A 12,874-nucleotide genomic window follows, 5' to 3' on the forward strand; every position below is an offset into this window, starting at 1 on the left:
ACCTATATTGAATGCAGGATTCTGGATAGGCATGGAATCCTAGGAAAATCTTAGCTATTTTCAAAAATTTGAAATATTACTACAGCACCTCTTTCTCTCTATAACAAGATCCTTTAAAATGCAAACCCTTTTAAAAAAATTGTCTGCTTCTATTATTTTCTTACTATCATCGAACTTCTTATGTTCGTTGGCACCACTTGTTACTAAGAAAATTTCGCTACGACAAAAAATTGTTCGGAGCGATGGGAATCTGTAAAGAGGAAAAATTGCTGTCCTTCAAATTTTAAGGCACTTTTTTGACAGCTTTTGGTTATTTTTCTCAATTGTCGGATCAAGAAAATTTTGATATTTATTTCCAAATTCCCGCGAATATTTGGAGGGAATTTTTTTGTACTTCTGTAAATCTATCTGTTTCTAACCATCTATTTTTCACTTTTGTTCTAAGGGCGTAGTAGTTTTTCTTACGTAGGAGTAAGACGAAAAGTAACAGCTTGAAAAGTGTTCCACATTCTTATAATTCTAAATTCTGAAGTATGGAAAGAAAAATACTCAGGAATAGAAAAAAAGAGACTCACCACTGCGACCGCTTCCGACTCAACCATTTCAGCAGGTGACATCACAGCCAGATAAGAGAGGTTTATTAAAACATAACAGATTGTTACCAGAGGTATGCTGATCATGATTGACCGAGGAACATTCCTGCAATGCATTTCAAGTACTGTTAGTTTCTCAGAAGTAATCGGACCTTGAATAAAGAGCGTTAGTTCTCAACCATTGGATTATGCTCTTTTTTTCCAAAAACGGTTCAGGAAAAGAAGGATTATTGATGAGGTCCGTTTTTGGGTTCACTCTAGCTGAAGTTCCTCGCTTCTTTACGTTTTTTGCTTCTGGAAGGTTCAATTTTGCGAGGTGCATTATGATTTTGCCATTTATTGTTTCTTTTTGTGTCCAATGCTGGCCTAAACATAAATCTGTGGGCCGATTTTGGCGAAGAATGCGAGTTTGCGCTCGAATACCGAAATATCCGCACTATTCGCCAAAATCGGCCCACAGATTTATGTTTAGACCAGAATTAGACCCGAAAAGAGACCTGAAATGACTAAATCATAAGTGACCAAAATATACGTAAAATGAACTTTGTTGAGTGATAAAGTATCAATCTCCAGCGGGTTGATTGTTGAAATTGATAGACAAAGCGATAGACAAATATGACATTAGGAGTATGGATCGATCCTATTGGTTGAGATGGACGGTTCTTGTAGACTAAAGGAGAAATTGATGGACTAACTAACGGGTCTCTCGTGGGTCGCCGTCAGTTAGTCCATAACCTATACCTTCTTTTTCTATTGCAACCACCCGCTTCTATCGATAGGATCTCTCCATGTCTTTTTTGTCATATTTGTCTATAGCTTTGTCTACCAATTTCAACTATGAGCCCGAAGGCATATTTTTCCAGGAACTACTTATGTGCCACACAAAGTTAAAAGTTTGATGTTAAAACAGTTTCGAAGAATTCAAAGGAAAACCAATTCCATTTGCATAATTCTTCACAAGTCTTGTCCAAGTTGTAGCGTAAGAATGAGTGCGACACAGAGTTTCGCCCTTGGTGGATAGAGAAAAGTCCCGAAGCAAAAAGGTCAAATGGTGAAAAAATAATGAGCATTTACTTTGATGGTGATTTAATTTCTTCTGTGACATAATTCAGGTTATTCCAACCATCATACGCCCACAGACCCGTGTAAAATGCCGTCGCAAGATTGCCAACAGATGAAGTTGTTCCTTCAAACATGTTCTCCAAATTTTTCGTGTTGCCTGCGAACATAAAAATACCACGGTTCAATGTAATTACAGAACAGTGATTCAAGTCCATATTCAACACGATAAAAAATGCATATCGACGGTGAAACTACCAAACCACGTATCTCGGTTTGCGACGTCGCAGACTTCCTGTCATACTTTATTTTTTAAATGAAAAACTACTCAACGTCCAGTCTTGAAAATTTCTGTGATTTTTCCTCTTCGTGCGGAGAAAATTCTGTGAAAATTTCAAGGAATGATATTCATTTGGTCTACTTCAAAAAAATAAAATGCGAGCGTAGATTTTTAAACACCGCAAACGAGATACGTGGTTTGGTAGTTTCACCGTCGATATGCTTTCATACGATATGTTTGAACTTTTATGTCGATGGAACAAACTCTCGGAGAGTATTGTACAACTCACAAGGTGTGTAAATACCCACATTAAGTCTCAGGGTAAGTCGGCATTCTGGAGATTATGATTCCAACCAACCCGGAAACAGCTTCTGACTGGAATGTGGAGTCATGAAGTTCACGTTTCTTCAAGACCAGAGTCGGCTTACCTCCGCCTTGAATGCGGCTGGGGGGGGGGGGGGGGTTGGCAATTCTGCTCTTTTTGCCATCTCAACTTTTTACGCCACACTAAGAACAAGCCTTATAACGCACCCGTAATACAACCTCCCCCCCCCCCCCTCACATCTAATAACGGTCACCTGAATCGACTTTCCCTCCCCTTTTTCCGAATAAAAGGGGCAACAGAAAAATTCAGAGCTGGAAAATATTTCGATTTAAAGCACGGTGGCAAAGCGGGTAGCTTATAACTCCTACCCCCCAAACCCCACCCCAAGTGAGGTACGCATACGTGAACCGTATCTGGTTCTACTCCGTCTAAAATTTCCGTTAATATTCCTTAACCAGGGTCAACATTTTCTGACTTCACCTCGTCCTTCCCGGTTTCGTCGGTGATTCGATGGCATTTCCTGCTTTCCGCGACGCTAGCAATCCTGCGAACACCACCCAGGAAACGCGGGAGGGGCGCCCGTTCCCAGGGCGAAAGAACGGAAACGCGGAAGGTGACTCGTACGGGGGTGGGAATGGGCGTAGCGTAGGGGGCGAGGGTGGCACTGGGGCGGAGGGTTGTTTGCAAAATCGATAATGGGATCAGGACGTTAGATTGAGAACAGTCGCGGGCATCCCGGCTAGAGTGGCGTCCGGGGAGGGGGCACAGGGGGAGGGGGCGGGAGGGGGAGTCGCCCCCCGTACCAGTGTTCTTCGGCTGTGCGCGCGCCCTTGACCTTCAACCCCCCCTCCCCCCGCCCCCGCTGCCATTTCTCCTCCGATTGTGTTCCAGTTGCTGTGAAAATTAAGCCGCGACATTTTAATGAACGACTCGTCGTGACGTCATAGAAGTCGCGGTTTCGGTGTTCGCGCCGAAGTTGAAGCGCAGCGCTCTCTGGCGGGACTTCCGGGAACGCACGGAGTCTCTTGGGTGAAACATTTTGAGAATTTACCTTTCGGGAAATACAACACCTTTTTAGATCCTTCATGACTTCGTGACCGTCCGAGGGATCTTCGTCTACGGGTGTTAATTTTCAGCAGAGCGATCTTTGTCGAGCAAAGAGACGAATTTTAAGAATTCAACGCTTGACTCTCTTTTATGTCCAAAAATAAGTTACGAGTGTGGTTTGGTTCATTTTTGTGTCAAAAAAGGAGGTGTATCTAAAGATGATTTGCTCTGAACATGGTATTGGTAGGTATACTAATATTTTAAACGGGTTTCTCTCGAAACTAAGTTTTTTACTCAGTGACGTCAAACCACCATAACCATGGTTTTGTTACCTATACGATTTTTCCCCCGGAATAGAGAAAAGAGAGAGGAATGAGAACAAAAAGAAGGGGATTGAGAAGCAGAAGAAAAAGGGGGAGAGAGAGGAAAATAAGAAGACAAAACCCGTTAAATACACAGATATTTGATCTTCATCGTAAATTGGTTGAGTATTCAGACGACGATATTTGGATGAAATCATTTTGCAGACATGCGTTGATTTCCATTTTTGTGTGGTTTTTAGGATAGAGTCTTTTGCTTCACTAAAAACGTCAAAGCGAGGCACAGTCTCATTTCAAAAAATGAAAAAAAATCCTGGGTGGTATGACATTCAAGGCTATGATCTAGCTCAATGTACAGTTAGTAGCCCATTATCTTTCTCTATTTCTCCTTTTTCTTCTAAACTTTTTATACCCTCCTTCTTTTTTCTAATATTTTGTGAGGTACTTATAAAATAAAGTCCTTCAAATCTGCCGAGAGTTGCTCGTGACATATGGGTTTACAGTGTCAAAGAAGCAACATTAAATACAGCGAGAGTTCTTCAATCGATGAAGCGAGCTATTCAAAGCAATGAGTCAACCTAGAAATCGAGTCTGCAAACGATGAAAAATCGCCTTCAAGTTATGTTGATACCATCAGCACAACCTAACTGCTCGATAAGTCGTATTCAGCATAGCGACACGGCGCTCGGCGCGGAGATGGTGTGCTGACTCGCATGGCTTTCATCAATTGCGCAAAAATGGTAGATACTTTGAATGGTTGATGGGTTTGTTACTAAAATCACAACAAAAGAAGCCAACCTCTGAATCGCTTGTCATCATAATAAGTTCGTATCATGACTGCATGTATTTCCTTATGAACTTGCAAAAATGAAAACCTCAAAACTTAAAGTCGAAGTGACGGGAATCCCGGACTCGCCGCCCACCGTTTTCCGGGCTGGAGTCACCGAGAACTTGAACTTAACGTGACCGAAGCACGAGTTCTCAAGTGCAAAGTCGTAAACTACCGACACGCCATTTGGCGTGCCGTGACTTCCATCGGCGTGTATCACGGAGGGGCGACACTTAAGACACGGATATCGTGGACGGGGTGGCGCTAACCATACTTTCGCCCTGGTCGCCCTTGCATTCAAATTCTACGCCTACGTCTGGCACTTTGACGCCTTTGCAAGTTGGAAACTCGCTAGGAAGCGCAATCTCGGGGGCGGTCACGGAAACCTGATCTGATGGACTGAGAGGACTTTCATGAAAGTGTCATACAAAAATAGGATAAGAGGAACACGGATGGAACTTCGCATTCTTTGTCGGGCGGGGACACAGCAGCAGGCTGATTGCTGACATTAATAGACAAAGCGATGGACAAAGGACTATAGAGTATGAGCAATACTCTCATAGAGAGTATGAAGCAATCCTACTGGTTAAAATGTTTGGTTCCTATAGACCAAGGGAGAAAACGATGGATGAACCATAGGGTATCTATTGGGTTGCCGTTAGTTAGTCTATTACCTACCCTCTTTGTCCATCGCAACCGCCCGCTTCCACCGATGGGATCCCTTCATATCCCTTTTGTTTTCTTTGTCTATAGCTTTGTCTGTTGATTTTAAAAATCAACCCATTAGGCACCTCATGAAGGTGATTGGCACTTAAGCATAATCTCTGAAAGCATTTCTCTGTGTAAGTTTTTGAAATGGTGAGGAAAAATCACGGATAATTTTGCAAACTAACAGTTAATACACGCATTCGTTTTTAACTGCTCAGCTTATACGGAGCACATTTACGGTAACTCCTTGAAAGTTACGGCCCTTAGACTTTCACAATCAAACTTTCCACCTCCAGAGCATTACATTGTACACTTTGGGTTCGGCGAAGTGTGGTTGTGCAAAAGTCAGGCCCAGGAAGTTCACCTCTCACCGGTGGATTACCCATCACGAAAGGCGCCCCGCCAAAACTCAACCTTCCATTCATCAACCGAGTCACGTCCGCAAATTTCCGTCTTTTCCCATCCCTCATCCCCGCCTCAATCAAACCTATTGCGAACCGCCACTTTCCTGCTTTCTCAACTCGTCTATGCGTAACGTTCTCACTCCACGACGTCACGGCTTCCGCCTTAGGATCCGATTTAACTTCCGGCTCACTGTGGATCGAGTCAATGACAGAGGTCGGACATGCTTTAAAAACTTTAAAGACGTATAAATACATGAATATGAAATTAAGAAGTTTTAAAAGTAGTTTCATCGGTTTACTCGAACAATTTTCTTTAAAAATCACCCCTCAAAATTAAAATTGTGACGAGATAAACGTAAAATTTTACAATTTTTGTCAAAAGTTCCATGTCCGACTTCTTCCAAAGACTCGTTGCACTGTGCGGCCTACTCTCCCGCTTGGCCTTGGAACTGTGAAAATCAGGCATCATTTGAAGTATACGGGATCAAAAGAGCACAAGGACACTTTCTGACGGAACTGCGGTATCAGTACCGATAAATATTACTTTCTGCGTACGTGTATTACGTATTAGATATTTTGGAAGTCCGCATGGTACAGGAAAACATAATAATATTCCGAACGATCGTAGAAAATATAGCCAATTGTTGTAAAATTGAAGGCTTCCAGGTATATTAAGGAAATTTTCCAATTTTCAATTAGGACATTCAAAGACGTAAAAATTTGAAAAAGATTTAAATTTACTCAAAGATTTTTCAAGGCGTTGCAAACAGAGATGCAAAATGAAGAATCAAGGAATAAAATTTCATATTGCTAAAAAGTGAAAATTCATTTTCCATGAAATTCCGACCGATTTCAAAGGGCTGCGTATAGTAGCAGTAACAATAAATATCCGGAAATTCCACGAGATATTACGAAATTTCACTCATTATTTGGACGTATTTCTACCAAACAGACCTATGTGGAGGTGAGAAATATGGGGTGTGCTCGTCGAAGCTGCATAAGAAGCAATGTAAAAGTGGACGTGATTCCTTTTGAAGAATTGGAAAAGCGGGATTTTACATTCTATCAAACAGACCTATGTGCCAACTGAATGCGGGATTCATGAGCCGCAGGCATGGCAAGAGAGCGTTCTGGACAGGGCTCATGAGTTAAAGACTCCCTCCAACGATCTCCCCGTCGTTGCGCGTCTCGTTCGTTGCCGCTGACGTCACTGGCGCTTTATTATTCTCATTCACTCTTACGCAAAGAGAACTAACGAGCACACCCCATATTTCTCACTTGCACATAGGTCTGTTTCGTAGAATTACGTCCATTTTTTATTCAAAACTTCAATATCTTACCGTTTCCGGCATCCGTCTCACGTCCGTCACCGTGCGTATCATGGCATACCGAGTCCTTCGCAGGGTTGTCGAATAATTTCATGGTATATTTCATGATCATGATTTAATCATTTAATGAGGCTCATCATAATAATTTTCATTTTATGAATTCTCGGGGAACTCAGCATCTCTGACTACGAGCCCTGCTGGCGTCAATTTTGGGGTCGCATACACGCGTAAATTCACAAGGACGGCAAAATCCACAATCAGCTCAATCACTTTTGAATACATTCGGCTTTGACTAAATTTCTCTCTTGTTCATTTTTTCAACAAAAAAACCAGCATTCGGCCGCCTGATTTTGCCTTTTCCAATCGTTTCTCATAAAGTTAGGCTAATTATTCTAAAAGCTCCTATTTTCTTCCGACTGATGGAAAACGTTAAGAAATTCGGGGATTGCTACAGTATTTGCTCGTGTCAAAGACCTCATAAATCATTGCGTATTTGCTCGGTTGGGCTTGTTTTCCTTGGAGAAGCGAAACTGGGACAGAGGAGGGAGTCAATGTGCTTCGCAAGCTTCGAAAGGAGATCGGTTATGTAGTTTCGCGTCTATAATAGAGTAAATAGCCTATGAAATAGATTTGCTCATCGTACTGGAAGCTCGCTCTTCCCCACTCTCTTCCACCCTCCTACTCGCAATCCTTCACCCAATCCATTATCCTCTCTTTCGCCCTTTAAAAGCACCCCGCCATTAATGGCAAGAATATGACTGGCTTTTTGGTCTTGCCCTTTGAGAAAGGCAGGCTGGGCAATGGGTCACTGGACATAGAGATAGATAAGAGTATTAGACAGGGTACGAACCTTCGCACTCCTCCAAACGTTTTCTCCTCAAAATATTGCGCAGAAAATGATATACGCAAAGGGGAGTGCAAAAATTAACTCCTAAAGAGGATTTAAGTATTTACGATGGAAATTGGTTAAATGACATGACTACAAATTTCAAGCAGGACACGTAACTCACCTTTCATAAGCTGATATAAACCTCCTACGATGATGATGAGAATAGCAAACAACTTAGCGGCGGTAAACGTGTTCTGCACACCGGTGGCTAAATTGACGCTATAGCAGTTTACCACCAATATTACCACTGAAACAGAGAATCGAGCAGAAGATTAATAAACAGTCGCAATTTTCTTTTATGTCAAGCTGCCTCTCTACAATATTCCTATTTTAATATAGAGTCCAATAAGAATGTTCTTCAAGGCTACTTCTTAATTAAAAATTATCATTTTATGATACCAATAGTCTATTCGGATGTAGATTTTGGCAATGACACGTAGTTCTGACACAAGAATTAGGTTTTATCTAATCGCCAACCATTCAACATAACAGCGAATCATCCCTTTTGTTCTTTTGGTTCTGGAAACTACACCTTGCGGCGCGCACGTAATTTGTCTTCATTTAGACTAAATAGGCAGAATTGGATCCTGGTGTTGTATTCTTAGGGATGCGTTAGGCGATTTCCACGATTTTTATGTATTTTGAGAATATTATATCTATGTATTTGATGGTTTCAGTGCAGTATTTGTATGTTTTCAACATTTGAAAAATTTTACCCATTAACACGAAAATTACTAACAATAAGGGTAAAGTAGGACGATTTTGTAAATTTGTAAAATTGATAAACTTTGAAGAAAACTCAACGGGGTGATCAATTGATCGATTCATTGACATACACAAATGTGAGTGAAAGATACCGTGATGAGTCATCATACAGCAAATTTTCCAATTTTTGAAACTCACTTTCGGTAATGTTCTACTTCAGACAGAAAATATTGTAGCATTTTATGCAAGAGAACCTCCCTGTTATGCAACACTGCAGATTGTGTAATTTTACTTTTAAATTGTACTGGTTCTTTTGAAATCATGCCCCAAATAAGCTCCTAAAATTTTGACTAATTTGTTTGAGAACATCTTTCCTGCACATACATAGGATTTTATGAAATATAATATATAATATATAACATATAATAATAAAATTTGCACAACCTTAGCAGCGTTGCCTGAAAAATAGGCTCCTCTTGCATACAATGCGTCAATTTGTCGCTGCTCTGACGTAACGACGTATGTCGATTTCCACGTGAGCCCAAGTCTCCGTACAGCTCTATGCTTTCAGGGACTCATGTGGGAATAGAGATACGCCCTTGTGTTAAAGGAGCGAAGAGTGATGAGAGCGTCTGGACTTAGTTTAGGCATCCCGATTCGGCGCAACAGAATGATCTCGCGTAAATCATCCATTCATCGACATGAATTACTCACTGTGCGATCCCGAGTGGAACTCTAAAAAATCCATACGAGACCCGAACCTACCTCAAATATATAGTAATAAGTTGAAAAAAAAAGCCGATTCGTCGAAGATGCCAGAAATTCCTCCCGCGAGAGTCGCGTCGGGTAATTTTCGATTACTCTCGGTTTATTTACTTAATTCGAATTTTGGCAGAGGCGTCGTTACACGTCTTTAGTCGGCGGATAGTTTACATGTCGTCGTTGTTGTCGAGGAACGCCATGCCACGAGCATTGTAGCGCGCCATTTGGCAAGCGTCGAGTTGTGTTGCCACAGAGTGTGCAAAGGTAAAGGCTCACATGAATGGAGACAAATTGGGACCTTGGGTGATCGGAGCGATCGTGGTGGTCCATTGCTCAATTAATTATTTTCTAGGGTAAGTTGCAAGTTTGGGGATTGGGTTCCACGTGGGGAAAGGCAACGCGCGGTGGATCGAGTCAAGCAGAGAGGTCGGACATGAAATTTTTGACTAAAACTGCAAATTTTGATGCTTAATTCGTCACATTTTAAATGTTAAGGGTTGCTTCTAGAAGAAAATTTCACAAGGAAACCAATGGAACCATTCTTAAAAATCGCAAAGTTTTGTATAAACGGAGTTATGAGCTTTAAAAGTTTCCAAATTTTGTCAAGACCACTCCCATTGACTCAATACACTGTGCGACGGGGGCGTCTTATGCATGAAAGGATGACGGCAGGGCGTTGACGAAGAGGAATCGCGTTGTCAGTTGCCCGATAACCTTTGGGAAGATAAATACATGCGGCGTTTGGCTGTCGCAGAGCGCCAGAGTGCGTTGAAGGACCGACCTTTATGTATGTGAGTTGCGTAGCAGGACACGGTTAGTTGAAGTTGACAAAATTTTAATGCTTTGGTCGGGAAAAACAAATTTCAGGGTTCCCCAGTATAATTACCTGATTTTTCAGGAGCGAGACAAACTTCCCTGACTTTACAAGAACTTTTTATCCTGATAAATTGAATTGTTGCGATCGGTATAATTATAGCAATGAATTTCAATAATGGTTCAATAACGGCATTTGAAACGCTTCCTCTGAAAATTCCATGCACTCGTCACGTAGGTTTGCATCCCCTTCACACTTGAATTTTGCCCCACTATGTTTTGTAAAAAATCTGCTTTTTTCGTCAATATCATAGTAAAATTGTTAATGCTCTGCACAGATATTGGGCGACCTACAGTATTAGACGCGCGCCTTCCGCATTGCTCAAGTTTTCAACCCACCTGCTCCGCCCAAAAGGGGGAACAAGGGGCGAAGTGTCGGTTAAAATGTCTCGTGTAAAACGGCCTCTTTGCATAAATGCGCTCATACGACAATTCGCAAGCAAATTTTTAATTGCTCCATCCGAGAGTGCTCAAAGAACTGATTTCGCAGTAAATTTATAACTTCATTCTGATAAGGGGAATAGTATAAAAATAAATTGAAAAGTGAGAAAATGCACCGCCTAGTGACGTCACCTTGCGGGATTTTCCAATGTAGACACATACATGTGTTTTAGCAGACTAGATAGTTAGGTCGCGTTCCTTCGATAATTGTAAAATTTATGAGCCAATTGTTTCCCCGTGTTCACTTCATTCAGGAGTGTCCACTTAAACATTACATACACATACATAAAGTCGCGATTATAGCGCCGCCTCGCGCTCTGCGACGCCCAATCGCCATTGCCCCCTATCCTCCCAGAGATCATCAGGCAATTGGCACCTTCTGATCTCCTCCTCCACCCCTTGTCGCCAACCTTTCACAGGACGTCCACGCCGTCGCCTTCCGGGAGGAACCCAATCGAAGACCTGCTTGGGCAACCGATCATCTGCCATCCTTCGCACATGTCCATACCAGACCAACTGCTTGGACCTGATATCGTGCACGATGTCCTTTTCCACACCCATTATCTCGCGTACCCTTTCATTGCGGATACGCTCTCTTCTCGATATCCCAGCAGACCTTCGCCAAAAGTCCATCTCGGTTGCCCTAAGCATGTCTTCAGTTCTTTTCTTAAGTTGCCAGACCTCACTCCCGTAAGTTACGATACTCTTCACGATGACGTTGTAAATTTTCCTTTTGGTCTCCTTGGAGATACTCTGGTCCCAGAGAACCCCATTTAGCATCGCGATAGCTTTCCTGCCTTGCACATTCCGATCTTTAATGGCCCGATCCAAATTTCCGTCCTTAGTTAACCAAACTCCGAGATATTTATACTCTTCACAGTCCAGGATCTTCCGGCCATCCTCCAGTTCAATGCTTTGCTGATCACCACCGATAACCAACTTCTCCGTCTTAACCACATTTACTTCCATTCCCCACTTTCGGTATACTTCCACTAGCTTCCGCGTCATGTAATTCGCATCTTCTTCGTCCTGAGCTATTACCACCTGATCATCAGCAAAGCACAGAGTATAAAGGGTGCCATCTTCACGTAGCGGGACGCCCATTCCCGAACAGCATCTTTTCCATTCCTTTAAAACTTCTTCCAGGTACACTTTAAATAAGGTTGGCGACAAACAACACCCTTGTTTCAGTCCTTTAGTAATTAAAAACCCCAACGATAACTCCCCATGCGATTTAACCCTAGAGAAAGCCCCACCATAAAATTCCTTAATAGCACTAATTAGTCCCCCACTAAAACCCCTTTTGTTCAAGGCTTCCCAAAGTTTCATCAATGGCACACTATCGTAAGCTTTCTGGAGATCCACAAACACTAGATGTAATTCCTGGCCAACTCCCTTCTTTTTCTCTATGACGTGGATGATGGTAAATAAGTGATCAATCGTTGACCGACCGGCTCTGAAACCTGCTTGCTCTTCCGCTTCATGTTCTTTCCACTCCTCTTCAATTTTTGCTTTCAAGATTTTTCCATACACTTTGCTCAGGGTACCTGCAACCGACAGTCCTCTATAGTTATCACACTCATCTTTTCTACCCTTCTTCTTGTATATAGGTGACACCCAAGACTCTTTCCATTCTGTCGGTACCTTTCCACCGTCCAAGCAATCTTGCATCAGGTATCTCAACCGTTGAAACAGCTTGCAGGTTCCACACTTGATCAACTCAGCAGGGATATTTCCCGGACCTGGAGCTTTATCGTTCTTCAGCTCTCGTACGGCCTTTACCACGTCCTCCATATGGATCTCCAAGTTATGATTATCGTTAGTATACTCCAAGCTTACGCCTCCATCTTGAAATTCAGGTCGCCTTTCTGTCAGTAAATTTTTAAAATACCCCTCCAGTTTATCAATGGATATCGGAGATATTAAGTCACGCTTCATGTCCCTTCGCAGCCCTTTCAGCAACTTCCAGCTCTCAGTGCTTTTCCTTCCTCCTATGTACGTGTCTATTTTGTTACAGCTCCTCTCCCAAGATTCGTTCTTTTTCTTGGTTATGAGCCTTCGTACCTGCGTCTGAGCTTTTTTATACGCCTCTTTGTCTTCTGTTTTTTTAGAGGAAAGGAACTGATGATATTTTTTCCGTTTCTCCTGAATCTCCTTCTCAATTTCTTCGTCCCACCAGTAAGGTTTTTCGCTAACTTTCCTATCATCAGCGACACCAAGAGCTTCCATTGCTGCCGAGTGAATGCAATCCTTCAGGAACTGATACTGCTGTTCGGTATCACCGTCCCTTGATTCGCCCAACTTCTCATCC

General features: G+C 42.2%; 1 protein-coding gene across 3 annotated transcripts in view; it reads right to left on the reverse strand.

The window, feature by feature from the left end:
* sbm (L-type amino acid transporter sobremesa) overlaps positions 1-12,874 on the reverse strand; it is a 98,879-nt gene that overhangs the window by 14,962 nt on the left and 71,043 nt on the right. For all 3 annotated transcript variants that reach the window (XM_019043103.2, XM_072299786.1, XM_019043102.2), the window contains exons 5-7: positions 7,904-8,029; positions 1,668-1,812; positions 576-699 (exon numbers count right to left, since the gene is read on the reverse strand). In XM_019043103.2, the coding sequence (XP_018898648.2) occupies positions 576-699; positions 1,668-1,812; positions 7,904-8,029 (395 nt within the window). The remainder of the gene's footprint in view (positions 1-575; positions 700-1,667; positions 1,813-7,903; positions 8,030-12,874) is intronic.

Source organism: Bemisia tabaci, chromosome 4 (assembly GCF_918797505.1).
Source record: "Bemisia tabaci chromosome 4, PGI_BMITA_v3".
Lineage (NCBI taxonomy): Eukaryota > Metazoa > Arthropoda > Insecta > Hemiptera > Aleyrodidae > Bemisia > Bemisia tabaci.